Source organism: Musa acuminata, chromosome BXJ1-8 (genome assembly GCF_036884655.1).
Source record: "Musa acuminata AAA Group cultivar baxijiao chromosome BXJ1-8, Cavendish_Baxijiao_AAA, whole genome shotgun sequence".
Lineage (NCBI taxonomy): Eukaryota > Viridiplantae > Streptophyta > Magnoliopsida > Zingiberales > Musaceae > Musa > Musa acuminata.
The window spans coordinates 8,113,278-8,139,404 of NC_088334.1; the positions used below are offsets into that span (position 1 = coordinate 8,113,278).

Sequence of the window (26,127 nt, forward strand, 5' to 3'; positions counted from 1 at the left end):
TTAAGTTTGTAATTGATGCTAATATGGAGGATAAGTACTGCAAATATTAATTTGTAGAAGGATGAGTTTGCATTAACAAAATCGTAAAGGCTCCGTAGAGGAAAATAATAATATTGGGGTAAATACGCTATTTCGAAGCTCTACAAGGATATATATGTAAAAGGGTCCCTATAAATTCAACACTGGAACGATGCACACCCAACAGGAGGAGCGTTTAGGTCCGATACGAGTTCCGCCGTCACCGAGTCGCCGCCCCTCCCAAAGGCGCCGAGCTATCCTTCCCATCGGTACCCCGTCCGCCTCATGGCTTCCGCCAAGGTGAGCCTCTCTTTCTCCTCCCTCTTTGCCTCACTTCTTCTCGCTATCTGTCAGTCGCTCGTTTCCCCTCGAATCCCTCACCCCGCAAATTAGGGCTTCGGTTTCCTCCTCCGGTCGCTTCCAATTTCTGGTTCTTGGAACTTACCTCGTTTTCAGTGAGATATTTAACATTTTTTTGTTTTTAATATTTTAAGGTGGATGATCGTGGCTCATTCGGATCCAAAAGGTCACGCAGTGAAGGTATGATCTTAATCTGTGCAGATGACTCCGATAGGTTATTTGATCGTTTCTTATTTTTTTTGCCATGATTTTCCGTATCTCACAGTTTATTGGCTAAACTTTTGATTTGGCTTGGATTTAGATGCCGAACTGAAGTGAAGGATTTTGGTTCACTTAATGCATTGTTCTTTTAAATGAATTGGTCGTGCTGGATGAATTATCATAACCATCTATTATCATGCTTGTAATTGTACTTAGCTAGGTAAAAATTCTGTTTTGTGAAGCCACAATATTTTGAAATGGAGAGCCTCTCAATAGTTAGGTCAGTTCAAGTCTTGTTGTAAGAGGGAAACAAAGGCAAATTGGAAAGGACATGACATTTCCTATGAAAGCTACGTGAAAAAAGAAACCATACCAGTGACATATTTGACTTTGCTATTGAACCTTTGACGGCCTTTCTCCTTTGTTTCCTTTAGGATGCAGTAAAAAAGAACAAAAGGTGGAAAAAGCATGGTAAAAGCATATTAGGATCTGTCAAACTTGCTTGGCCAAGTTATGATTTGGGCAAAACAAATCAATTGTGGGACCTGATTTTCCTTAATCTATTGTATACATTTTTTTTATTATTGCATTAGCTTTAGCCCTATTGTCACGCACTTAGCTGGTTTTGCTTAAGTCGTATGGCACACTTGCGTGTTCGTCCGTAAAGGTCAGTCTCTCCGAAACCTCCTATGGTCCCTTAGGACCTACAAAAGAGAAAACAGATTAGAGAAAGCGTCTTACTCGGGATCCACAAGCAATCTTTTCAGTAAACATTTCATAGCCAATACAAATTATCAACAGACTTTACAAGCTCCGAATGGTCCACTACAGATCGATATTTCCCACAAGTATCCACATGACACAATCTTTATTTACAAGTCTAGAACGACCACCAAACCCAAAGAAAATGGGGTTGCTACGTCTACTGTCAATCCTTTACATGTTGTGCAAAGCATGAACAAACCAAAATACACGGACATACATAAATATTACGTCGAACATCCCGTTTACAATTTTGTCTGTGACAGTATGTTAGCTGCCTGCAAGAGTGTCTTGCACCCTCATCCCTTATAACCATATAAAATTGGCCCATGCATTACATGGTGCCTGTGTCTGTGCTATTTAGAACGGTGCCCTCAACTTTCCAAGACAAATGCCTGTTCTCAGATAAGATACTGACTGGAACCTCATAAGACTTGGCACATGATATATTTTTTTGTTTTATCATTCATGACCAACCTAAGTTCTTTTTGACCTCTCTGCAGAGGTCAACCAAATGGTTCCATGATGAAAAGGGTAATCAAATCAACTGACATCGAATTCTTGATTCAACCTAGACACCAAAATTAAACCTACCTATAGCAGCACTTCCAAATATTCATTAATACTATATGTAGAACAAGAAAATCGTTGACAGATCTCAACATGGCAAGTTAAGAAAACATGTCAGTTATATACTGAATACACCAAGGTGCATGAGACAAATAGTTTAAACTACTCAACGGAAGAAGAACACTTTGCACAACACCTTGTATGGAAACTTTAAAAGGTACCAAATTGTTTGAATATTCAGTAGTCAAGTTAATTTTCTCACATCACACACCAGGGGACACACTTTTGCTGACATCGAACAAGAGTGTAACATCTATGCATTCAGCGGACCAAAATAGTATTCACGTTCTGCAGATCACCAGTGGAAATGCATTGCAACAGGTGGTGTTGGACGTTTTATATTGTGAATTATTGGTCTTGTTCAATAGTAAAATAGTAATTATATACCATGACCCATGTTGGGTTAGTGCTTGCAGTATGCAATTCATCATGAATGCTCCATGACTATGGGCTTACGTTACGCCATGTGTGATTTGAGAGAGGTCTTCTTGATGGATTAAATAAACTTTTTCTCCCTAGCACTCATCTATTCTCTTACATTAATTTCTCATTTGTAAAAGGTCTTATTCTTACCTTATCTAAGCTGGACACCTCCAATGGCCTATCATCAGCTATTTCCTGAGCAAATTATTTTGTGAGCAAATTAGTTCTCTTCCAACAGCCTTGTTATCATCATATCCTTTTAGAGAGTGAGAGTGTGTGTGTTTTCTTCTTAGAAGGAGAAGATCACAGAGGGATTGGCCATTGTATGAATGTTTTAGTTTTTTGTTTCTGTATATAGCTAGTGTTCCAAGCAACACAACTAAGTCGATACTGTTATGCTGGTTTTCAGGTTCTCGGAGTGATGGAGATTGGACCTGTCCGCAATGTGGTAATGTGAACTTCAGTTTTAGAACAGTGTGCAATCGTGGAAGATGTGGTGCTCCTCGACCATCAGCCAGCCCAAATTCTGTTAGTTTCTCTTAGCACTATTCTTTCCATATGTATCATCAAACCACCTTATTTTCTTGTAGTTGTAAGCGTTTAATTGTCAGGGGGTGTGTTGGTAGTATGCTGGCACGTAGACACTGGAACGGATCAACATAGGTTTGGTTATTATGGATCATGACCTCAAATTATGGTCAGATATGTTAAGTAACTTAAGCATGTACACGTTAGAAGATAGGCTTCGATCCTGTAAAATTGCTGCTGATTTTTTGGGCATGTTACACATTGTTCTTTGGCTCATTACCAAATTCATCTATATATAATTATGTGATCAGAAGTTGATTACCATTTAAGGGTGTCTTTGTGGTAACAATGTTTTTTGTCATTACTCTACAAAAGAGATAAGAGGAGCCAGCCAAATTTATGCACCGCTAAATTTATGGTTATTACCAATATTACCAACAATTAAGTAACAAGGTGAAAGCAATTGTATTTTGTAAATTAAAAATGATAAATAAAAATCATCAATTTGTTGCTATATTTGCTGCAAATATTTGAAAGGTAAAAGCTTCCATATAACTGGATTGTGCACTTGGATGTGTGATAAGGTTATAAGGTCTTGTTCTTTATCCTATTTAATGACACCAACTTTCAGTTGATCAGTATAGAATAATTTCATGGGAAATAAGTTTGGTAGGAATCGTTCCCCAATTTCAACTATACATATCTGCCATTTCTCTTTTCATGTGAATGTTGTTATACCCATTTGGCCATTCCAAAATTTTCCTTTTATTGCTTTACCAGAGAATAGGGCTGACACCTGTCCCTGGTGCTTTTGATCGTCCTTTACCTGGTTACTATGGTGGAGTTGGTGTTCCACCACATATGCCCCTTGGATTATCTGGTGGCTACGGTGCTCCACTTCCACTATCTGGGATGCGCTATGACTATGGTCCACTTAGCAGTCCAGGATATGGTCCCTTATCTGCATATGGTCCACCAGGACCAATAGGAGGTTCTCTCTCTCTCTCTCTCTCTCTCTCTCTTTCTTTTTGTATATACATTGTGTATTAATGTGAACATGTATTAATGAGCGTATGTTTGTATTAGCATATCTAAAATATGCTGTCACATATATTTTCATATGTGGCTACGGTTCATTATGTGCATGCATGCCTGTATGCTTGCAGTGTTTGCGTGTCCATTCTGAATAACTGGTTAAACTATTGGGTCATGTTCTGGTCACCATGACTCTGAATCTTTCTGAACTTGATGTGTGGTTAATGTTCCCATGTTTTGGCTGAAACTTTTGTTTTGTGCCCATGTTTTTTCCTATTAACTTTTGTGGTTGTTGCAGGCTATGGTTATGGTCCTGGTCCTACCATGGACAGGTATGGCTATGGTTATCGAGGATCTCCAATGCCGGTATGCAATTTGTTATATAAACTTTATTTCATGTTATGGATACTTCATCTGATGTTTTATTTTTGTCTTATTATATGCTTGGATTCTAAGGTTCTGGGTCCATGGTCTGGGGAAGAACTTCCTGATAATAGTGCTTCACGTAAACGTCGTGGTGGTAAGTTTCTTAGTTTCTTATTGATTTGCTGATAGTGGAAATCTTCTCTAGCATTGTGAAACTATATCGTGTTTAGCATTGAACATGAATAGCAGAAACACATGCAACATGAGAACGGATGTGACTGGCATCTTGCCCAAGTATAGCATCATCTTTGCTTAAAAGGGCAGTTTAGTCTAAAGGAAAATCTTTTATGATGGTTTATATACACATAAATTGCCAAATACATACTTGTCATGTGTTTCTGTTTTAGTTCATCTTGCTAAATTTCTATGATTTTGTCATTATATACATGCAGTTTATGGCTATCATTCCATTTTATATCCTATGTTAATTATTTGCATTAATAGTCTTTTATGGTATTCATCATGCTAATAATGAATTTTTTAATCTCGTAAAACAATTGTAATTCATCTAACTACAACTTTTTCAGGTCCTGATGGGTTATTTGAGGGTGATTGGAAATGCCCTAAATGTGACAATATTAATTTTGCCTTTAGAACAACTTGCAATATGAAGAAATGTGGAGCTCCCAGGCCTGCTTCTGTAAGCTATCTAACTAGCTATTTTATTTATCTTCATTTGCAAATCTGATGTAACGGGTAAAAAGGCTATTCATCTACAGGTATGCCATATGGTACTCATACAATAACGCAGATTTATTGGTGATTCAGTAAATCTGGTTATGTACAAGTGCCTCATAGATGTTTGCACAATGCCATATGGTACTCATACATTAACCCAGATTTATTGGTGATTCAGAAAATCTGGTTATGTACAAGTGTCTCTTAGATGTTTGCACAATACTTTGGTGAACTACTGCATGCATTGCATACTTGCTCATGATTGACATGAACACTGGTTATTTCCCTTGAAAACTTATTTCATGAGTTCCATCTCCCATCTGATAAGAAAATAATTATTTGCATAACTTTTGTGATTCATTGTTCATGAGTAATTGGTCTTTTCTCAAAGAATTGGCATGAGGAATCTTTTCCATACATATTTAGGACAAAGTATGCATAAAACATCAGATTCAGTCATATTATTTAAATCATGCAACATATAGAAGATGAGCTCATGAAGACACAAAACCAAAAATATATTTTTGGTGAATTGTGAAAATTTGATATGTGCACATGCATGCATTTATTAACAAAATAAATCATAGATCTTAATGTTAGGTGAAAACATGTTTACATATTGAGATTTTGGAAATCCTCAATTGTATCCTGAAAACCAACTGACTCAATCCAACAAAACCCTTGTCCAAAGTGGTATGCAACAAAACATTTGTAATGAAAAAGAATTTAAAGATTGTGAGTCCTAAACTGACTTTGCAACAAAACATTTAAAGATGTCAATACGTCTTCAAACGATGAAAAAGATTGGTAGAAGATAATAAATATGCTATAATGATTGTGAGTCCTAAACTGACTTTGTATATGACACCTAAAGGAGCTGGTGAGGTTCTGACCATTAGAAATTGCAGAAACCATGTAAATTTGCTCAAACCCAAGTAGAGGAAAATAGCAACCGATTTGAAGGTCTTTAAAGTCATAGAAAAATATTTGTCTATTGTAATAGGTTTTTTGTTGCCAGTAGCCCATAAATAAAGGAGTCTGTGAGTCACAAAGGTATGGTTGAACTATCCTTTTCATTGTCTTTGATATCATTGCAATTCCCAGCATTTGGTTATTTTATTTTGGAGGCCCTTCTCTTTTTTTATCACACAAACTCTAGTTAGGATGGGGTTGTACATAACATGACACCTTCAGTTTTATATGTGTCCTCTTTATCCTTACGAAAAAAAAAGGTTTTATATGTTTGCTTGCTGAAATTATTATTCAGCTCTCGTTGCTCAATTCTTTGTCCTCCAGAGCATCACATATCATCTATTTGAGGCACATGTCAATCCCTGCTGACACAATACAGGTGGACCACCAAAGCTCCTTTGCCATGAAATGTAAAATCTCGAATTTAGGCTCTCCTAAGTTTTTTCACTGAACTGCTAAAAAATTGGTGAGTACCTCAGAAGTTATTTTCATAGGCCGAGTACCTTGAGGGTTATACGTGCCACAAAACTTAAATACTATATTAAACAGTGATACTTTACATATACCACAAAGTATTCACACGTGTGTATATATATATATATATAAGGCATTGATGCTTTTTGAATCTAGTTTAATTGGTACATTTATGAGTGGATACATCTTACAGGTTGCCATATTTTATTGTTCAAAATCTATTGCCTACTATTTGTGTCTCTATTGCATACGTTATGATTGGTAGGCTCTTTGTTTTACAAGATAGTTTGATCTTAATTCTTAAGGTCACACCACATACCCTTTAATTACTCCATAAAATTAAACCATTTTGAATTCCTTGAAGGATCGTGAGTTGTCATTTACTAGAAGGCTAGTAGTCAGACTGGATGAGTTGACAACTAAGCCAGTCGACACCAGTGTCAATCCTGGATTTGAAGATAAACATTCTGAGTAACTCTTATCTTACCTGATTTGTCAGATGAAGAGTTTGTAGGTGGGGTAGAGAGGAATCTGATGATCTGCAGACCGTCTTAGTCAATACATTTTGTTAACTGAAAATATTTATATTTCATTATTTTCCATGAATATAATAACTTGATTTGATTTCTTTATCCTTTGTCCTGTTAGGCTTCCAATCGTGTCGACAAGGATGTGCCAGGCGCTCCAGAAGGCAGCTGGACCTGCCCCAAGTGCAACAACCTCAACTACCCCTTCCGCAATGTCTGTAATCGGAAAGGATGCGGAAGCGAGAAGCCTTCTACAAGCTGATGTTCAATTTTGGCTACTGCTGCGGTTCAAAGTGATGTATTGCAACCTCTTCATATAATTATCATGTCAGCACTTTGGATAGGCAAACATACAATCCATAGTTTAGCATGGGACTGATTTATCCTTGTATTATTAGTTTGTTGCGGTAGTTTGTAGGCTTTGCCAAGCATCTAGACTGACGGGAGTAATCTCATGTAGTCATCAGATTTTTATTCAAATTGCATCTTTTGCATCTGTAACGATGGTTCCAATGTTAATTTTTTGATTGTTTTCTTTTGTGATTCATAAAAATTGGACAACAATTTGAGAGGAGATTATTTTTCTTAAAATATGGGCAAATAAATTTAATAATAATGGTTATTCTATTTGGAATGTGATGATAGGAGGTACAAGTGTCAAGGGTATGAATACTCGTGTGGCCTCGTCTCTAATGGGACAAGGATGAGGGGAATAAACGAGGATTATCTTTTATTATTATGTGGATATGGAACATTGACGGGTATATTACTTTTTTATTTTGTCTTGGACTCATCCCCTTTTTATCATATTAATATGCGGGTCTAGACGTTGGCTTAAAATGTTCGACCCATCTGATTCAAATGTTGTGCCTTGTGTTGATTGCAAGCCAATTATGAGCTATTTGATTCGATTCAATCAGATAAAATAATATTAATATTTAATAGTAATATCCTCGTTTGTGCTGATTGTTATTATTTATAAATTTTGATATTATTAATTAGTTTTGAGAATAATTTTATTTTTTTAAAATAGAATGAATTAGTAAGGAGAATACGAAGAATCTATATGTTTCTCGCCTCTAACAGAAAAATGAGCTATCTTAGTTTTATGTTTTATGTGATTGACTCATTAAAGTTTTGATTGTATCGTAGGATAAAACATTAAGTTAAATCCATTATAGCAGAAGCATAAGACCATATAAGCTCGATGTATGTGAGTCGGGAAACTCGACCCACGCTAAGATAAATTTACTATGACATAGGCGTAAGACAACATATGCCCGAGACATGTGAGTTAAGAAAAACTAACTCGCGTCTACGAGTGTCTCCTTTACGCTACAAAGGAGCAAGTTGGCGATAGGGATGTTGGGTGAATTGAACACCGCACTTCGGACCCCTCTAATAGGAGTCCCGAAGCACACTTTAGAGGTGGAGGGATAAATGATAAGAAACATATTGACAACCAATCACCATTCGACATCTATCGTCACGTGGATGTTGGGAAATCTAACGACGACATCGTATGCGCAGCGGAAGAATATAAAACAAAAATCTTAAATTTTTCAAAAAGGTATTTACCTAGCGGTGATCCACACAATAGGACTATCATATATTCTTACCTAGGAATATCATATATTCTTAAATTCCTACAGATCTGTGGGATTGAATGAAGGAGTCCAAGTGTCATCATCTCTAGCGGTGATCCACACAATAGGACTGCGACGATGCTCCTCCAATCATTGCCTAAATCTCTACATTTACTATCCGAGGAGGAAAAGGGAAAAGAAGAATAGAATGTGGCAATTAGGAAGCATCAGCCTATGGGTATTTGGTTCCCTCGTATTTATAGAGACCCCCAATTAACTTAACCATACTTGGATCTTGCCCTATTTGATACTAGATCTCTATCCAATTACCCAAACCTATTAGATTAGTGAGTCTCTACCTAATAATCTCTTATTAGCTTTTATTGATTCTCACCCATGGGATCCAATAATTCAGGGGCTTATTGGATATCCAATAAGATAGGGGCTCCGGTGGATATCTCATATCTGAACCTCTACTCGTCGCAACGCCTACTACATATGTGTGACCCTCTAGGCCCGATATCGAGCTGGCTATGAGTTATACTTGTCAAAACTCCTTCTTGCTTAGTGAATTATTATCTCTATAATAATTCACTTGACTCATCGATTACGAACGTATTAGGCTACTACGTCGTAGTCTCCAGGCGATACAAGGGAATCTAATCATTTGAACCTATTTGTTCTTAGTTACCATGTATCTATAGTCTCTCATTCATATAATATCTTAGAGATTGTATATCGGGCATGGTGTTATCAAGGCTATATGATTTCTCTTTGAGTCTCATTCTAATTGGATTCTCTTGGAAAACTCTTTCTCTCTTAATCTGAATGACCTTGCTAAAGATTTGTCTAAGCAAGAACATAGAATATTTCTCTCGTGATACCGAGAGCAGATGATCCTCTATCGACACTCAATAGTCCTTGTAAGGTTTACTGTCATTCTCAATGACCGATTGCATTAGATCCGGAACTTCTAAATCTATAAGTCTGGTATCAAAGAGTGGAGTACTCATACATGATATCGTTGGTATCTCAAGTTTAAGGACCAAGTATACTATTAGGATGACAGAATCGCTGTTTGACAATGAGGTATAATCAATCATCCAACATTCCGCAAGCGGATCAATAAGTGAACTCATTCTCCAATGAGCACCTACATTGTATCCCTAGTATTCCAACATGAGCAGCTATAAGACCAGCCGCCTCCATCACATGGACGGGTATACAATACATAAGTCTGCTCGGTTATCTCAATATCTCTCTCGAGTAACATATGATCAGGATTATTTATGGTCTATGTTTAAGAGTGAATCGGTCTCATTATCGTAATCTCATCACGATTTGATTCTCATTGCACAGATCCATGAACATCACACACACACACACATATATATATATATATATATATAGTAAGTAATATAAAGTGAAGACTACGTGTCAAGTCACATATGTCATCACTCATATGATTATAGATTGACATAGAAGGAAAGGTCATTGTCATCCTTCACTTGTCTGCTCCCATGGACAATAGTCCAAGGGAAGCCGTTCGAGCTTGTCTTCCATTGTCATCCACATGGACAAAACGTCAAAGGTGGACATTGAGACACTTATAAGCCATCCTCTCAATGGACCATGTATAAAAGCTTACTCTCGACACTATACCGAGGGGGTTCTTCCCGAAAAACCCAATAATCACTAAGTCCTCGATGACTAATTTGAACGTCATAGTGATCGGATCGAGAAACTTCTCTCGACATCGATCTTAGTGCATGCGACGCCTTATGAGCTCGACGCACTCATCTTGGAGCCACCTCAGGGCCACTTTGGAGCCACCCCGGAGCCACTTTAAAATCAACTCGGAGCCATTTTGAATACTCCTACGCGCGGGTTGGATCACGTTGGATTGACTTAAACATCGACGATAATTCCTCCAATCAACTATCCACTTTGATTTATTAGTTTGCGATTTCATACCGAGCGAGGATACAATTTGATCGTCCGATATAAACTTCAATGTACAAAGATGTTTAGATGAATTCAACCATATGATTCAAAAAAATAAATCGTAATCATACCTAAAACAACATCGGTCTGCTTTTGAAGATGTCAATTATGAGAGTAAGGTAGGCGTCAATTATAGTAATCAGCAAAGAATCTTGACAATCAAGTGATGTATCTTATCATTTATTATTAGAAAAATCAGAATCTACCACATTTATATCAGAGTTGTGTCAATTATTTATTACACAATCAAATTAACAATCAAACATCAATCACCAAAACTCAAAGGACCCATTAATTTACAACATTTATTTTTTATCTTATGTCAATTAAAAAGAAAACTCTTTTTGTAACATTTAAAGTCTTAAGGCCCGTTAGTAAGAATCAATACAGTCGTAACACATTGCCATCTTTAAATCCTGTGAACCAAATTGATTCGCGCGAGGCGGCCGTTTGCTTCCAAGCGACACCTTCTTCGGCGCCCAATCCAACGGCCAAAATCGAAGGATGGCGTCCACGCCAACCACCAAAGAGCCTTTTGAAACCAAGAAGCCATCGAAGTCTCAGACGTCAGACGACACCGCCCGTTTCCTTGCCATCCGAAACCCCTTTTCTTGGGGGGAAAGGAGAACAAGCAACCCTCATTTCCGAAGAGAAAGTGTCTCAGGGATGGCCTCCGTGCTGCTATACTGGGGCGCTGTCGTCGTCCTCCTCGCCGCCTCCGCTCCTACTTCGTCCTCGATCCCCTTCGTCGTCTTGCACGGTACGTATCATCTGAATGAACCCCGGAGCGTCCCGTTCTTTCTTGTTGAATCTCATCATCGGTGGATCGGCTTCGGTGCTTGTTAGGAATTGGGGATGAGTGTGCCAGTAAGGGGGTCTCGCAGTTTACGCAACTTCTGGGCAATTGGTCTCGCTCCGAGGGATACTGCATGTACGTAAGCCTCTCTTACTATTTGCTTATTTGAGTCAAATTGCTCTCTATTTACCGTCAATTGGTCGAATTGAGATAATGGGGATTGATGGATCTTGTGCAAGTTGGTCACTCATTTAAGGTCAGCTGGAGCTTCATTGAGTGCTTGTTGCAATGACCATAATTTACGCTTTAAGCAGCTTCGTTTTCCTTCCTATTGCTACTCCCCACGTGCTGATTCATTGATTTGCTTTAAATTTTCTTTCATATCGGTAGTGGGAAAGGATCAAATAGCAAAAACTCAATTTAACAGGCTAAAATTTAGTTGTAACTGTGAATTTTAACTTTCTTGCGGCAACATGTCTTTTAATGTCAAGTTTTTTTGTTTTCGAGTCTTATCTTGAAATTTAACACATTGTAGGAGGTTCAGTGCTGATTATGATATGGTTATTGGATGCAATTTTTTCATTTGTACTTTATAGCTGAGCAGATAAATATGGGAGAAGTCTTGATGTCAGATATAGGTTGAGGGTTCGAAATCTCATCCAGCAAACTTTTAGTAGATGACTAAAAACCAAAAGAATTAGGACTAGAAGCAGAAGTCTTGTTCGTCATCAAGACAGATGTGACCAAATTAGAACTGTAAAAGGTAGTGTAATGCGTTCTTAAATAGACTACTGTTGGAAATGGATTAGAATTGGAAGATATTATTTGTTCTGCACCTTAATGCTATCCTAGGCTGATCCTGCCATTTTTTACTTGTTAAAGATAATGGTTTCCTAAGGTAGCACTTGATCTATATCATACAAAAATGGAGTCCTTTGGACAAATGTTTCAAGCTACAGGTGAGCTTTAATTCTTATTTTTAACAGATAAGGATCCTCCAATTAACTGGATAAAGACCTTCCTTTGTTTAATAATTCCATTTTTTCTTTTGTCTGACATTTTACCATTGTTCTCCTTAGAGAAATTGGAAATGGTGTCTGGGACTCTTGGATTATGCCACTTCAGCAACAGGTCGATTCTTTTCTTCGTAAATATGATCCTTATTATACATTCTAGCTCTAGTTAACACATTTTTGCAATTTACAGGCAGATGTTGTATGTGAGAAGGTGATTAAGTTGTTCGGTTGAAGTTCACTAAAGTTGGTTCGTCATAAAAGCCAAGGTGCTTGTCGTTGGGCTCTTTAAATTGCATGCTTTTTTTTCAGGTAAAAGAGATGGGGGAACTTAGAGCAGGTTACAACATAGTTGGCCTTTCTCAGGTGATGATAAGTTTTTGTTGTTCTTTCTGGTTCTAGTAGTCATTTTCTAGATACCTGTATGTTCAAAATTATGAATTGCATTATTAAACAAGTTGTATAGCTTATAGTTGCATATTTTAGTTAATTTAGGCCTATTTATTGGTAAATATATGGTGTCATACCATTTCTAAATGAAGCTAGTTACACTTCTTTTGACCCTATTTGTTGCCTATGTTGTAGCTAAAGCAATCAATTACACTTCTTATGACCATAATTGGTATGTTGCCCATCCCACATACCAATTATGGCTTGGACCATTGAGATCGGTATGGTTGGTTTTTTATGCCTTAGCATTAGAACCCCTATATTTGTCTGTTGGCCTCTGTTTGATATTTCCATTGATGGACTATTTTTTTAATTTTTGTGCAAGTTTACTTTCTGAAGCAACAAATGTACTGATTCAATATTCAGATTAGAAGTTGGAATCATGGTTAAAGATTAAAGATACTGTGGTTGTGGCCACCTAGTATTTAGTGAAAAATTTTAACCTGTGTTTAATCTTGAAATTTTAAAATTTATGGGTCATTTTTTCTTTCTGATATTATAAATTTATAATGTCTAGTTCAGAAAATCCTGCATGAAATGCTAATGTGGGCCAATACAAGAAGAAAATTATAGGTGAACAATTCCAATTTATTCTACTTAGAGAGGAATTAGGGTTTGGTTAAATCACTTCTCTGCTAAGATTTTGTTGCTGCAATGACGTTAGCTTTATTGAAATCTTTAACTTCTCTTGCTTATTTTTTCATTTTTATCCAGATTGTTTCTGTTAGGCAATTAAGATGTGTTTTTGTTTAAAATACTAATCAAGAAGTTTATTGAACTGTTCTTTTAGGGAAACTTAATTGGTCGAGCAGTAGTGGAGTTTTGTGAAGGTGGACCTCCGGTAAGATATCATACTTCTATATGTTCCCTACTTCCAGGATTTGTTCTCTATTTCCTGAACATTTTTATCTTCACTAATATGAAAGAATCGATGCATGAAGCTGCATTATTTGGTCTCACATATTTGACAGTCTTTAGGATTTGAAACAGTGTTTCGGAGATGAACTTGATATTTTTGTATTTTAGAAATGTATACTTTTATTTTATAATGCTCCAGGTTGTATGACAAGTTCAAGCTTCCTGTACGGTCGAACATAGTTATAGAGGCTTATAACTGTTGCAGTGTCATTGACATGGATTGTAGTCAAATTATAGAGGGTCCATGATACAAGAATTGTCATGATGCATTTTCTAATGTGGCATATGTACATACTACATAGTACATAACAACATATAACAGCCTTTCTTTAGAAACATTTAAAAGTAAAGGTCAGTCAGATACTTGATAAATTGGTTGTTATGATACATCTTTCTAGGTTAAAAATATGTTCTATGAAGTTATTTAAGTCAACCCTGATAAGCAACTTTATACTGAGCTTATGACAATGTTAATGGTTTCCACCAGGGTTAATATCTCATAGAGAACAGAATATAAGGAATATCACGTCTTGAAGAAGGGCAGGTTGACCATTGTTCTTTAATGTACTGCATTAGTGTGATATATACTTTGCAGACATGCTAGGGCTTATAACTTCAAATAATTTAAGCATTTTCTTGATTGATTTTATCTTTATTCAACATACTTAATATTGTGAACATAAGCATCCCTAGCAAGAACTGATTTTTTAAACTTATATGCTTTTATTGATTTTCATTACACAATTTTATTATGCTTTCCATGGCATTTGTTATTAAGAACACATCACGCTTGCTTTATGTGACTATATCTATTAAGGCTCTTGTAACAGGTTAAGAATTTCATCTCACTAGGGGGCCCTCATGCTGGTATCGCCTCTGTTCCATTATGTGGAGTACGTGCTCTGAAAGTGGCTCTATCTTGTTTATTCTTCTATATATGTCCCATGTACTTTGCTTTTTGTCTACGATTAAGGCTATTTATGTAAGATGTCCAACTAGGGGCTTTTCACATTAAATAAGAGGCAACTTTGCCTATGATCTCATTGGAGTCAGCCATTACTTTTTGTAATATAGATTATGGCTTCCATCTTTCTGTTGAATTGTTTCTTCTTTCTGTATGTAGTCAAATAATATTCCTGTTATTATGATGTGGTTACATGAGTTTTGTAATAAACTTTTCCTGATTTAGACTTGTACTTTTGGTTTCTTGTATATGAATATCCATTTAAAATTTTCATATGTTCGGCTGACTTTAGAATAGTTAGAAGAGTATGATCATGGTTTCTTCATGTGTACTGCTTGAATGTTAGATTCTCAATGGTTTATCTCGAAACACTAAATGTTTCACAGAAATTGTTACAATTTGTAATTATGACTATATTCTTCCAATGTTGTTTCTTTCTTGCAGTCAGGGATCCTATGCAAACTTGTGGATAACCTCATCAAATTACAAATCTATTCAGATTATGTGCAGGTTTGTTTGCACTACATATTAGTATGCTGTAGCATGCACCAAATATCTAACTTCTTTGGAATTCTTCTATTTAAGCACTTTGAAATGAAATGTTTGTATGTTAAGCCAACCATGACTAATATTTGGCACTTCTGACTTAAGATTGTTCCATCACAGGCCCACTTGGCTCCTAGTGGTTACCTCAAGATCCCAAATGTGAGTATTGCAGTTGAATTTGAATGGTCAACTTTGTCTTCTCATCTAAACTATTTTTATTGTTGTTTTTGATATGTAGTTATATTGCTCCTAATCACTTGGAACTTCCGAGAGTTAATGTGCAGCAAGCAGACAATTGTCACTCAAACTCATTAACTGACTAATTCCCTTACTTTATTTCACACATCTTATTTTATTTGGAAAGGCTTATTAGCCAACTAATGCACCTACGCTGGTCTAGTGAAAATTACATCCCACTGCTTAGTTATTTTAGGAAGTCAATCTTAAAACATCGTAGCTATGCTTTTTCTTTGTCCTAGAGCTTCTAGAATAATTGTTACTTAATCTACTGTACCAATGTATTTTGTATTGCAAGAGGCTGGTTGGCTGTGATCAGCAAGATCAGTAATCATCGTATATACCATGATATCACTTCTTCGCTATATTGCTGAAACATCAGAGTTTTCCTGCTGACATGTCGTATTATGTGAAGGGTTCTCTTGTGTCCAGTCAATGAAGGCCGCTTGCCAACTGATATGGTCCAGCATGTTTTGATGTTCACCTACTTTAGGACTTGGATTTACCTAGACAATCCTTTAAAACCTTTAGTGGAGTTTGGGCATAGCTAATGTCTCCTCACCTTAAGGCCTTTGGTAAGATTACTATTGTTTTCTATTTGGATAGGAGCCTGAGGCTGGGGAAAACACTTTTAAAAGGAAATGTAAAAGGAAACATTCCATCATAAAGTGGTATATGCAGTATCCAGAATGTTCTGCTGGTGAACAGTGCTGCAGATACTGTATCTTCTCAAATTCTTGGGAATCATAATCAAAATCCCACCCGCAAGTTAGCATTTCAAAGCCTCTGAAAAGGCAGAATTTTCTTAGCTAGAATGTGAATTGAAATGTGATCTTCTTTTGCCAAACACTATAAAATCATAATTGTTCAATCTGATCTCAATTCTATAATTGAACTAGTTGATAAAAACATCATCTGGTAATAAGCATATAGAATAATAGCTCAATAGAATATTGTTCTGGCTGGTTGCTATCTACGGTAGAAGTAATGCACTTATTAAAAAAATCCTAAAAATAACTTTATAATATACATTTCTCCCCCTTTAGTTAAGAACTTCGAAAATAATATACTTATCGCTATGTTATACGCTCTGTGTTATTGGTGGATCTGGGTTTCATCTCAATTGTCTATTCTACAAGACCAGCATAACTTTTGTTCCCTGTGCATGAAGTTCTTTTCATTTAATAAATTAATACTATTAAATAAGATTGCAAAATTAAACTTCAGTTTGTAAAATTATCACATGAACACAGTAGGCATGAATTTCTAGATATCTATAGCATGGAGTTTAGGAAAGGATCATTCTTTTGGACTGATTGTGTATTGTGTATCACCATACTGTTACCATGCACATCATATAGTCAAAGATGATTTACATACGACATCAATCAGATATTTTTTAGTGTTTGCAGTGACAAGTTCATTTTCTATCCTGCTGTTTTTATTTTCTATATTAAATGTTGCAATTTACTTGATTATGCTTTTCACTTCTAATGCTCACTCTCAATTCTTTTAGGACATCCCTGGCTATATGGAAGGATGCATGTTCTTACCAAAGCTTAACAATGAAGATCCTAGCAAAAGAAATGCTACTTACAAAGAAAGATTAAGTAGCTTACAGAATTTGGTGCTTATCATGGTTAGTTCGGAAAGCTTTTTTTCTTTTCTTGTTTGATTGGTAAATGAAGAATCGTAATTACCAGTACATTTTAGGATATAACAGATGAAATACTTATTTCTTTTGACATTAGAATCTCCTGTATCAACATCACATTCTGTAATGTGGGTAGAAGTTTCTTATATTTATGATTCCTACCCGCTGGACAGTTTGAGCACGACACAGTTTTGGTTCCTCGGGAGACATCTTGGTTTGGATACTATCCAGATGACAACTTTAACCCAATTTTGCCTCCAAATCAGGTGAAGATTTTATCACTATTGAACGTCTTTAATATCACTTGATCAATCATGTTTCTACATCTAATTATGTTTGAAATAAAAACTATCCATATTTAAGCAAATCTTCTATGATACACTACATAGTTTTTATTGGGAGTGTTAACATGTAAGGAATGTTGACAAGTGCACAGACAATAATTGGGAGTGAATGAAGTCAAAACATCCATATTTAAGCAAATCTTCTATGATACACTACATGTTTTGACTTCATTCACTCCCAATTATTGTCTGTGCACTTGTCAACATTCCTTACATGTTAACTTTAATTTTTGTTTCATAGAGTCTAAGTACTGCTACAGACTTGTGGATGATTCAACTCTTGATGCTTTCTCTGCAGAAGGTGGTTAATATGTGGAATACTACTGTCACATGCTTGGAACACAGTTCATAAGTTTCTATCTTTTTGCAATCTCTATTTAGAGGATTGCAGTCATCATATAGTATCAAGCAGGTTTTACAGTTCATCTAAATGTAATCTGCAGAAGCATTCGGTAGACATATCATTAAAATGAAGTATCATGGTCAATAAAAAGTATGGCACGGTTTTGAGCCTCGTAGACCTTACCAAATGCAAACTAGAATGGGTTGGGTTTTCAAGCTAGCCATGCAAATTGATGACTTTTTAGAAATTGATGAGTTGAATTTTTGGTGCATCATGATGATCCAGATTTGTAAAGCCAGTTACACTGCAATTTTCTGTAAAACCAGATGATCCAGAAAATTAGTACATCATTAGACATACCGTCACCGATAACAAAATTCTATTTGAACAAACCAAACTTTATTTAGCTACATTCTTTTCCTTCTTTGATGATTTCATTGCTTATTGTGAAGAATTGACATTGCAGACCACTCTCTACACTGAAGACTGGATCGGCCTGAAAACATTGGACGATGCTGGACGAGTCAAATATATCAGCGTCAAAGGAAACCATATCAAAATCTCTCAAAGTGATATGAGAAAACATATTGTGCCATACCTGGAGGAGAACCCAGAGAAGTTCATGCAAAAACTTCCTATGAAAGAATAGTTCTCATCAGTTTGATCCAAGTCTTATTCTTTTGTCCCCTACTTAAAGGGCAAACAGATGCAAATTTATTGATTGAATCTTCCTACATTATCTATGTTTTAGTGACAATAACTACTGTCTAAATGGCCATTTGACATTCTCATAAAAAAAAAATAGATTTTTTTTTTATATTATTTATTTTCATATGTGTTATATCGAACTGAATAAAAAAGCTGATAATACTTATTAGTTGCATTACCAAATTCTCAGAATATACTGATGCAGGTTATAATGTCTCCGAAGCATCGACTTTGCTTGGTTATTTGAGTATCTGAATTTTAAGTACTCGAATCCAACTCGATTACCTATTTTTCTCATGATTAAATGATATTTGAATCCCATTTCCTAAATATTATATGAGTTTATAGTAGCCATGTTGATGATAGTTTTTTAAAGATAAAAAGTATTGTGGATTTTAGGAGCGTCATGTTCATTAACTCCGAACCCTCAAATTCTTGTGGATCGTCCGATCGCCGCGTGCACCGCATCGCCACCCTTCATCATGATGTGTGATGGTGTGATTCGTTTCCGCTCCGTTGGAACCTTTTCGTTTTATTTTGTGCCCTTTCTTTCATTCATTTCCGTGACTGTGTTTTAGATCTTCGCGACGATGTTGGCGAGATGGGGAAGGGCCGCTTCCCAACTCGCTGCCGCTGCTGAATTGACGCGTAGGGTGGCCGCTCCGCGTGCCGCTTACCTCTCCGATCGGAGCTACTCCAAGGTCGGTACAGACGCCGCCGCCACCGTGACCGCTCCCTCGAATCCGGCCGTGTCTTCGCCCTCGAAGCTCCCCCTGAACAAACCAGAGGTAATCGAATGGAATCATGAAGCCCATCGCCTACTATTGATTGTTTTCTTCGATGATGTACTCGTGTAGGAAGACTTCGGTACTGGAAAGACACCAATTTTCAAGGAGACGAGTACAAGATATCATCATGAGTGTTGTTTAGTCCTGAAAATGAAGCTATAGGTCTTAGAAAACAAATGAATCCTAAGTTTCTCAACGTCCCCATCCTATGTTGTCTTGTTGCAGCTTCACAACATATCTTAGTGAGCATAAAAGAATTGTTACTGTGGCATGGTTATGCGCAATGTTTTCATAAATTGGAGTTCTTCAAATATATATTGAGCGGAAATGGAAGTCATCCACCATCTCGTGTTTCATGTGTCATTCAAATCTAGTATTAGTTGGTAGGGTGGTTCGAAGAATTTGAGAAGAATTGTGCTTCTAATGAAATTATTAAACCATTGGAAACATATCTCCTCTTTCTAGTGATGATGCTGATGCAAATTGTGTGAACCCTTACACCTACCTGTACCAAATAATATGGATAATAGGTGGTTCCAGTTGTGTTGTTTTCATAAACAATTTTAATGTAGACTAAATTGATAGAATATACTGGTGAAGTTAGTATCAAGACTGTACTATTTCAATGTGATCTAGTTTCCATTTTCTTTTCTATTTTTTGGCAATTAACAAATGAAGAGTGATATGAGACATTCTCAGTTGTCATCTTTCACCTCAACATTGTACCATTTTGACTTGCTAGCAGTGATGACTAAACAATCATGTTTTGAGTTTGACATAATGAACACTTAGAACAGCCAAGATTATGGTTGGGATAGTTGTGCAAAATTTGTGTCCATGACAGTCCTTGCATATGACAAGCTCATGAGATGATTTATTATATAAAGAGGACTGACTTTTTCTTAAATGGGTTCTGTATGAATAGAATTGCTTAAATGATTAGTTGCCCATCGTCTCACAACAAGTCACTTAACTGAAAACTATAGTATTATATCTTCCTTGTGATGTCATGAGAGACATTGTTTCTGTCTTTGTACTCCTGCTACATCTTTTATTCCAAAAGTTTGAACAAATTTAGTTGCAAATCAACATAATGACTCTTGGCTCTTTGTTGTTGCATGACAGGATCCACGAATTGCATATCATAACAAGTCACATGATTTCATGTATGTCTACTGAAAATTTCACGTCTTTGCAGAACTACCTGTGGCTGCTAAACTAAATTGTAGTGTTATGCAGTTGTGCTAGCACCACACTCATCCTGATACTAATTTTTCCTAGCTCAATGTTAAAATAAAGGTTGAAACCTTATCCTGCTGCTAAGTGTCAAGATCTATTTTGAAATCATGAATTTTCACACCAAATGTGCTTTTCTCTTTGTGACCCTGTATGACTGTACCATAAAATTGGTTTCAAAGTTACATAAGTTGATTTTCTCCTGTTATTATGCTAGTTCTTTGGCTATAAACTTTGGAGTAATTTTTTCCATTTCAAAAGAACAATATCCTCTGAGTTTTCTTGTTTTGGTACTGAAAGCTAACATTTTTGGACAGGTTAGACTAAATGTTATGTTTTGGTCCAAGGCATGCTCATTGGCTTTGCCACCCAACTCTCCTCTGAGAATAGAAGAACCTCACTATGAGGGCATCAAGCGTCTAATCCTGAAGTTATTGTTGTTCTATAGCAAACAAAGCAAATCCATTAGAGGAGCAAATGTAGTTTATCGGCGCATCATTTCCCAGGTCGACAAGCCTGCTATTTATGATGGTGTGCCTTCTTCATTTTCTTTCTTTGCATATTGATTTTGCTTTTACTACTCTGACATGGTCAAATACATACGCCTTTTATTATTATTATTTTTGAAATTGAAAATTTTGAGCACACACATTCTGTGCCTAATATGCTTTTCTTCCTATTACATGCAATCATTTTACATTTCATTATTTCATGTTTGGATTACATAACATAGTATGTTATTTTACATATTGTACATATTGCTAAGGATTGATACAGAACGTAATATGTTATTCTATATATTGTACATATTGCTATGAGTTGCATAAAGCTTGAGCACAGTATTGTTAGAGAAGCTTAAATAAATAAATCCTTGCTTGCTAGAGTAAAACTAGATTTCAAGATTAGTTTTATTCTCAATACCATTATTTGTGCTATATTATGTGTTATTGTGCAAGTCATATTGTATTATTGCTAGTCATATTGTATTATTGCTACTTGGATCCTTGTTTTAATTATTTGTATTGTACTATTATATTGTACTAATATATAGAGTTGACCCATGCATATATCTTTAACATAGAGTTATTTCAGAAGAGATTCTGTTGTTCATATTTCCTTATATCCATACTCCATCTCTTATTGGCCAAGATAACATTAATTCACATTGCTGTGCTACGGTGACATGGGTACTCAATTTGTCGTGTCATTGTAAAGATGGGTCAAACATCGAATACATATTACAAGAGTTAGTACGGGGGAGAAAATCAATCTGATTCTGGTGGGGTCTCATACTGATCATAAAGTTTAACGATTCAAATGTACTTGAAAGTTCAATTTAAAAATTAGAATTTGAACTTTACACAAAACAAGCAAAAATATCATGTAATCTCTTGTGTAGCAGAGCTACTATTGATGTTAGTTTGATCAAATACTTTTTTCACTTTTTTCAAGCGAGTGCAGCTTTTGACATTTTGTTTCCTTTGATGATTTGAAACATCAGCTACACTAGCCATGATTTTACATACAACTAGAAAGAGAAGTGTTTTCTTTAGCTCTTGCTAACTTGATTTTTCCTTTTGGAATCTTGGGACAGTCAAATTTTCTACTTCACAAAACAGTGATTCCCGAATCTTACGAGTTATGTGCAATGTTGTCATAGAGGCATGTCATGGTATTTAGTTCCTATTGTTGTCTAATGCTTAACTTTTGTTTCTATCACTTCTGAACTAGCTTTTTTTTTAATGACTTTTCCATCTTCATGTGTTGGCTGAAAACTTGGCTAGGTAGTCTTTCTTAGGTAACATTATGTAATGGGCTCATGTATCACAAAAATCAGTCCTTGGCCTTGAGAACACATCTAAAACTATATTTTCATTACTTGAAATTCATGTAGTTTTTCTTGGACCAACACTTGATGGCCTAATTAAACATTTTGTATCCATTTATGCAGTATTTCAGTTGGAGAAAACATTTAAAACTACATTTTCGTTGCTTGTACTTCATATGTGGCTCTTCTTACGCCGCTTGAAGGAAGACGGAAAGGAAGGAGTTGAATTTGGGCAATACTTGTATGAGATTTATAATCATGATTTGGAGTTGAGAGTGTCCAAGGCTGGGGTTAGTAGTTTCCTTTATGATTTTCTGTATCTCAATCAATTGCATTACATCTTTTTGACATAATTTTGTTGTGTATCGAATTGTCAAATGCATATTTTGATTTAATGTAAACTTGTATGTCTAGATTATTCTGTCAGCACCGACGTATGCAGTGTCTTAACATTGTCAAACTGCTTCAGTAAAACTCAACAAGAACCTACATTTGTGTGGACTTGGAAAAGAAGCTTAAACCAGTTAAATTTGAATCAATAAAAGAAACATCAACATATTTTTTACTGTGGTTGTTCATTAGCTTCAAAATTGTTATCTATGCTCCAAACCATTGTAGTAAACTAGTAATTGCTAATAAGGAAAAGGCTGGCAGTTTGTAAGAGAGGTACTGTCCCTTGATCTTTGGAACTCCTGCAACACTGAATGTAACCACTGAAATTTTAGTTCTCACTTTCGTTAGCAATAACTAAGACAAGTGTGGTCTCCATTCACTAAACTAAATGATTTTTTTTGTCTGCCTTATTTCTGAAAAGCACAATCTACTTTTTTTACAAAATTATATTTTACAGAAAAATATATTAATTAAATACATGACTCTGATTGTCACTGTGATCATGCTTCTGAGTATCTCCAAGAACCATCTGATATTACAATTTACAGTGGATTGTTTTGTCTTGCGGCTGGATTGCAGGTTAACTTGTTATTGACAAAATGGATGAAGGATCTAGAGAAGATATTCTATGGCAATATTGTTGCATATGACACTGCCATGACCCCAGAAGCTAAACATGATGACCTTGCAAATGTAATATGGAGGTAACATGTTCCTCTGACCCATTTCTAAATCTTCTTGTCATGAGGGAATTTACTTGCATTGGCATGCCCACATGTTGGTTGGTTGGTATGTGCCCACAACTAAAGAGAATTAATTACTCATCAGGACTATCAACAAGATAAGTTGATATAGGGATATGGCTGCTGATGTTCTGTTATCATGGTACATGCTGGTTGTCATGATTGAGATGTGTATGACTATTAGATCCAGAATTTATCTTGAGAGGTTGGAATACTATTAAACCAATGTAAAAACGAGTAACAGGTATTGGATTAGAGCTTTCCACAATTTCATGTAATGAAAATTGTGGAACATCATCAATCAATGTCCTAAATATTTTATTATTCCTTGTACTTCAACTAGAATATGTTTGAAGTGCAATGAGATGAGTTCAAACCAATGATCACCATTTTGGATTCCGGACCCATTTCAGAGATCTATCGGACTAGTATATACTGGCCAGTACTAATGTACCATGTAACAGTACACTGATATGTACCAGTGTTTCGAAGGGGAAGAAAAAGGAGAAGAGAAATGAAAAGGAAGAGAGAAGGAAGAAGGAAGAAGAGCAAGCAGCAAAGGAGGAAGAAGCGGAAGTAGAGAAGAAAGAAGAAAGAAGAAGGGGAGGTGAAAAGGTGAGCGCATACCTTGGAAGAAGGAATGCGGCGGCGAAGCGATAGTGATGACAGCAGTGTTGAATGCACGAGAAGAGGGCTCATGTTCGCGAGCCCTAATTTCTATTTTAGGATTTTTTTAATGCCAAGTTGGATGGGGCCCATTGCTATTTTTGATTTTTTTTTAATTATTTTAATTGAACTGGACATGGCCACTAGAAACGGGGATGATCTGCATAACGGCCCATGCCCGAACCGGTACATACCGCCTGTTTTGTACCATTTCGGGTGGAACCGCAATCCTTGATTCAAACTATGGATACTGTAGATAAGAGCAAGACCTAACAAGACTTGGTTGGAAACTGTAAAGGATGTGATGTCACTTGGATTATCTATCAACCTTGTTCTCAACAGAGCTCAATGGCCCGAAAGGATCCACATAATACTATTTCAATATTAAAGCACCACATAGTCAGAATCATCTTTGGTTCGTGGCATCATGTTCATTTGACCGTTGTTTTTTATCTGCACAATTTGTTAGACTTGTTTGGTCTTTCAGTGCTAGTTTCAATACATGCAGTACTCTGACAATTTCTTGTCCAGCAATTTGGTAATGAAGCTGGTGCAACTACTGTTTCAGGAATATTTTCTTCGAAGATGGTTCTGGGTTATCAAATGATGCTGCTGCTACTGCTGCTGTCCAGGCATATTCTCTATTTATTACTTTTAACTGACTATAACATGACATGTGCAACATGGAAAAGCTTCCCATCCTGAACTATGATAAATTTATGTTAGTAACTTCCCACTGGAATGAATTTTGCCATATTTTTGTGATTTCAGGCCATGGCTCGATATACTCGCAGGGAATCTACCTGTCTTTTATTGACAGGTTTAATTACTTCTGCTACATATCATCATAACTTTGCTTAAGCTTAGCCTTGATCACAAATATTTGTTGATAATGATTATTTTCTAATCTCGCTGCAAATTAACTCTGATGTTCAGACAAGGAGGCTATATTCTCTGGCAACTTCATGTTTACCTCATTGGAGAACAAGCCTAACCCTGGGAAGATAACAAATTGAGCCTAATGTTCCACAGTAAGGCGGCAAATGTAATCTTCTGGATTAAAGAAGTTAATCATGCAAATATGATGAATTAAGAATGTTTATGGCTCTACACTGTTTTTGTCAAATGAAAACTCATTTTTTAGTCTATTGATGGATGCATCCCAACTCAACAAGGAACAACACATTTCTGTATTGTTGAGTTTTCTGCAAATGGAATGATTTGTAATAGTGGACAGCCCTTTCAACTTGTTGAAAAAACTGAGATCTACACGCCTTTTTTGTTGTTGTTAAATCTCAGTTGAATGTTTGGTTTCATGTGTTTATTCACTTCATTGGCATGTTCTTTTATGGACTTATATGGTGTCCTTGATGTCAACTGAATGTTCTGGTTCTGGAAATGTGTGTATGGTTTGGTCCAGTACTGAGATCAATTGCATGGAAAGGTAAAACAATCAGATGACTGCAGTGATCTAAGCAATCAATAGCCAAAAGATCCATTCTGCTCAACCTATACATGTTACTAATTTTTTTATAAATAGTGCATACTTCAAAATATTTTTTTATATCTATATATAATTTTTTTACATGTGAAAAATTATCAGAGAATGGTTGCTTTTATATTTCTGGTTTCTTATTGGTATTTTGTAATATAATTGTATTATTACAGTTACTTTTACAATTTTTATAATATTTTTTTATTTTTATTTAAGTAATTTACAAATTTATTAAATTCAATATTATTTTTCATTTGTATTTTGTCTAATTAATAGTAATGATTTTATCTGGCTTCTCAATTTGGACATGTATCAGACACGATAACCCACTATCCAACTTCAACCCCAACCTGGATTCGGATCCGACCCGATACTGAAAGG

General features: G+C 36.0%; 3 protein-coding genes across 4 annotated transcripts; all 3 read left to right on the plus strand.

Annotated features, from left to right (window-relative positions):
- The first annotated feature begins 179 nt into the window (after nucleotides 1-179).
- LOC103993300 (ranBP2-type zinc finger protein At1g67325) lies at nucleotides 180-7,569 on the plus strand. 2 transcript variants are annotated; one of them, XM_009413310.3, is made up of 8 exons: nucleotides 181-318; nucleotides 513-558; nucleotides 2,804-2,922; nucleotides 3,703-3,913; nucleotides 4,256-4,323; nucleotides 4,414-4,477; nucleotides 4,911-5,023; nucleotides 7,156-7,569. In XM_009413310.3, exons 1-8 carry the CDS (start codon nucleotides 304-306, stop codon nucleotides 7,294-7,296), a joined length of 777 nt encoding a protein of 258 aa, XP_009411585.2. In that variant the 5' UTR covers nucleotides 181-303; the 3' UTR covers nucleotides 7,297-7,569. The 2 variants fall into 2 exon arrangements, with proteins under 2 accessions (XP_064934796.1, XP_009411585.2); XM_065078724.1 differs by having other exon boundaries at nucleotides 180-318; nucleotides 4,256-4,477.
- A 3,609-nt stretch (nucleotides 7,570-11,178) lies between these two features.
- Nucleotides 11,179-18,706, plus strand: LOC103993299 (uncharacterized). Its single transcript, XM_009413309.3, has 12 exons — nucleotides 11,179-11,384; nucleotides 11,471-11,555; nucleotides 12,500-12,551; nucleotides 12,627-12,647; nucleotides 12,746-12,799; nucleotides 13,674-13,724; nucleotides 14,632-14,694; nucleotides 15,210-15,275; nucleotides 15,432-15,470; nucleotides 17,065-17,187; nucleotides 17,376-17,468; nucleotides 18,356-18,706. Exons 1-12 carry the CDS (start codon nucleotides 11,291-11,293, stop codon nucleotides 18,536-18,538), a joined length of 924 nt encoding a protein of 307 aa, XP_009411584.1. The 5' UTR covers nucleotides 11,179-11,290; the 3' UTR covers nucleotides 18,539-18,706.
- A 441-nt stretch (nucleotides 18,707-19,147) lies between these two features.
- Nucleotides 19,148-25,399, plus strand: LOC135587381 (uncharacterized). The gene is made up of 7 exons (XM_065078725.1): nucleotides 19,148-19,385; nucleotides 20,939-21,152; nucleotides 22,573-22,739; nucleotides 23,422-23,546; nucleotides 24,820-24,883; nucleotides 25,023-25,071; nucleotides 25,188-25,399. Exons 1-7 carry the CDS (start codon nucleotides 19,188-19,190, stop codon nucleotides 25,265-25,267), a joined length of 897 nt encoding a protein of 298 aa, XP_064934797.1. The 5' UTR covers nucleotides 19,148-19,187; the 3' UTR covers nucleotides 25,268-25,399.
- Nucleotides 25,400-26,127: the final 728 nt, after the last annotated feature.

Excerpts from the sequence above, each read along its gene's own strand:
- LOC103993300 (XM_065078724.1), top strand. Across the intron at positions 2,923-3,702 it reads CATCAGCCAGCCCAAATTCT|AGAATAGGGCTGACACCTGT; the intron begins GTTAGTTTCTCT and ends TTGCTTTACCAG. Across the intron at positions 4,478-4,910 it reads TTCACGTAAACGTCGTGGTG|GTCCTGATGGGTTATTTGAG; the intron begins GTAAGTTTCTTA and ends CAACTTTTTCAG.
- LOC103993299 (XM_009413309.3), top strand. The coding sequence starts at position 11,291 with ATGGCCTCCGTGCTGCTATACTGGGGCGCTGTCGTCGTCCTCCTCGCC. Across the intron at positions 11,556-12,499 it reads CGCTCCGAGGGATACTGCAT|AGAAATTGGAAATGGTGTCT; the intron begins GTACGTAAGCCT and ends TGTTCTCCTTAG. Across the intron at positions 12,648-12,745 it reads CAGATGTTGTATGTGAGAAG|GTAAAAGAGATGGGGGAACT; the intron begins GTGATTAAGTTG and ends CTTTTTTTTCAG.
- LOC135587381 (XM_065078725.1), top strand. The coding sequence starts at position 19,188 with ATGTTGGCGAGATGGGGAAGGGCCGCTTCCCAACTCGCTGCCGCTGCT. Across the intron at positions 19,386-20,938 it reads TCCCCCTGAACAAACCAGAG|GTTAGACTAAATGTTATGTT; the intron begins GTAATCGAATGG and ends ATTTTTGGACAG. Across the intron at positions 24,884-25,022 it reads CTGCTACTGCTGCTGTCCAG|GCCATGGCTCGATATACTCG; the intron begins GCATATTCTCTA and ends TTGTGATTTCAG.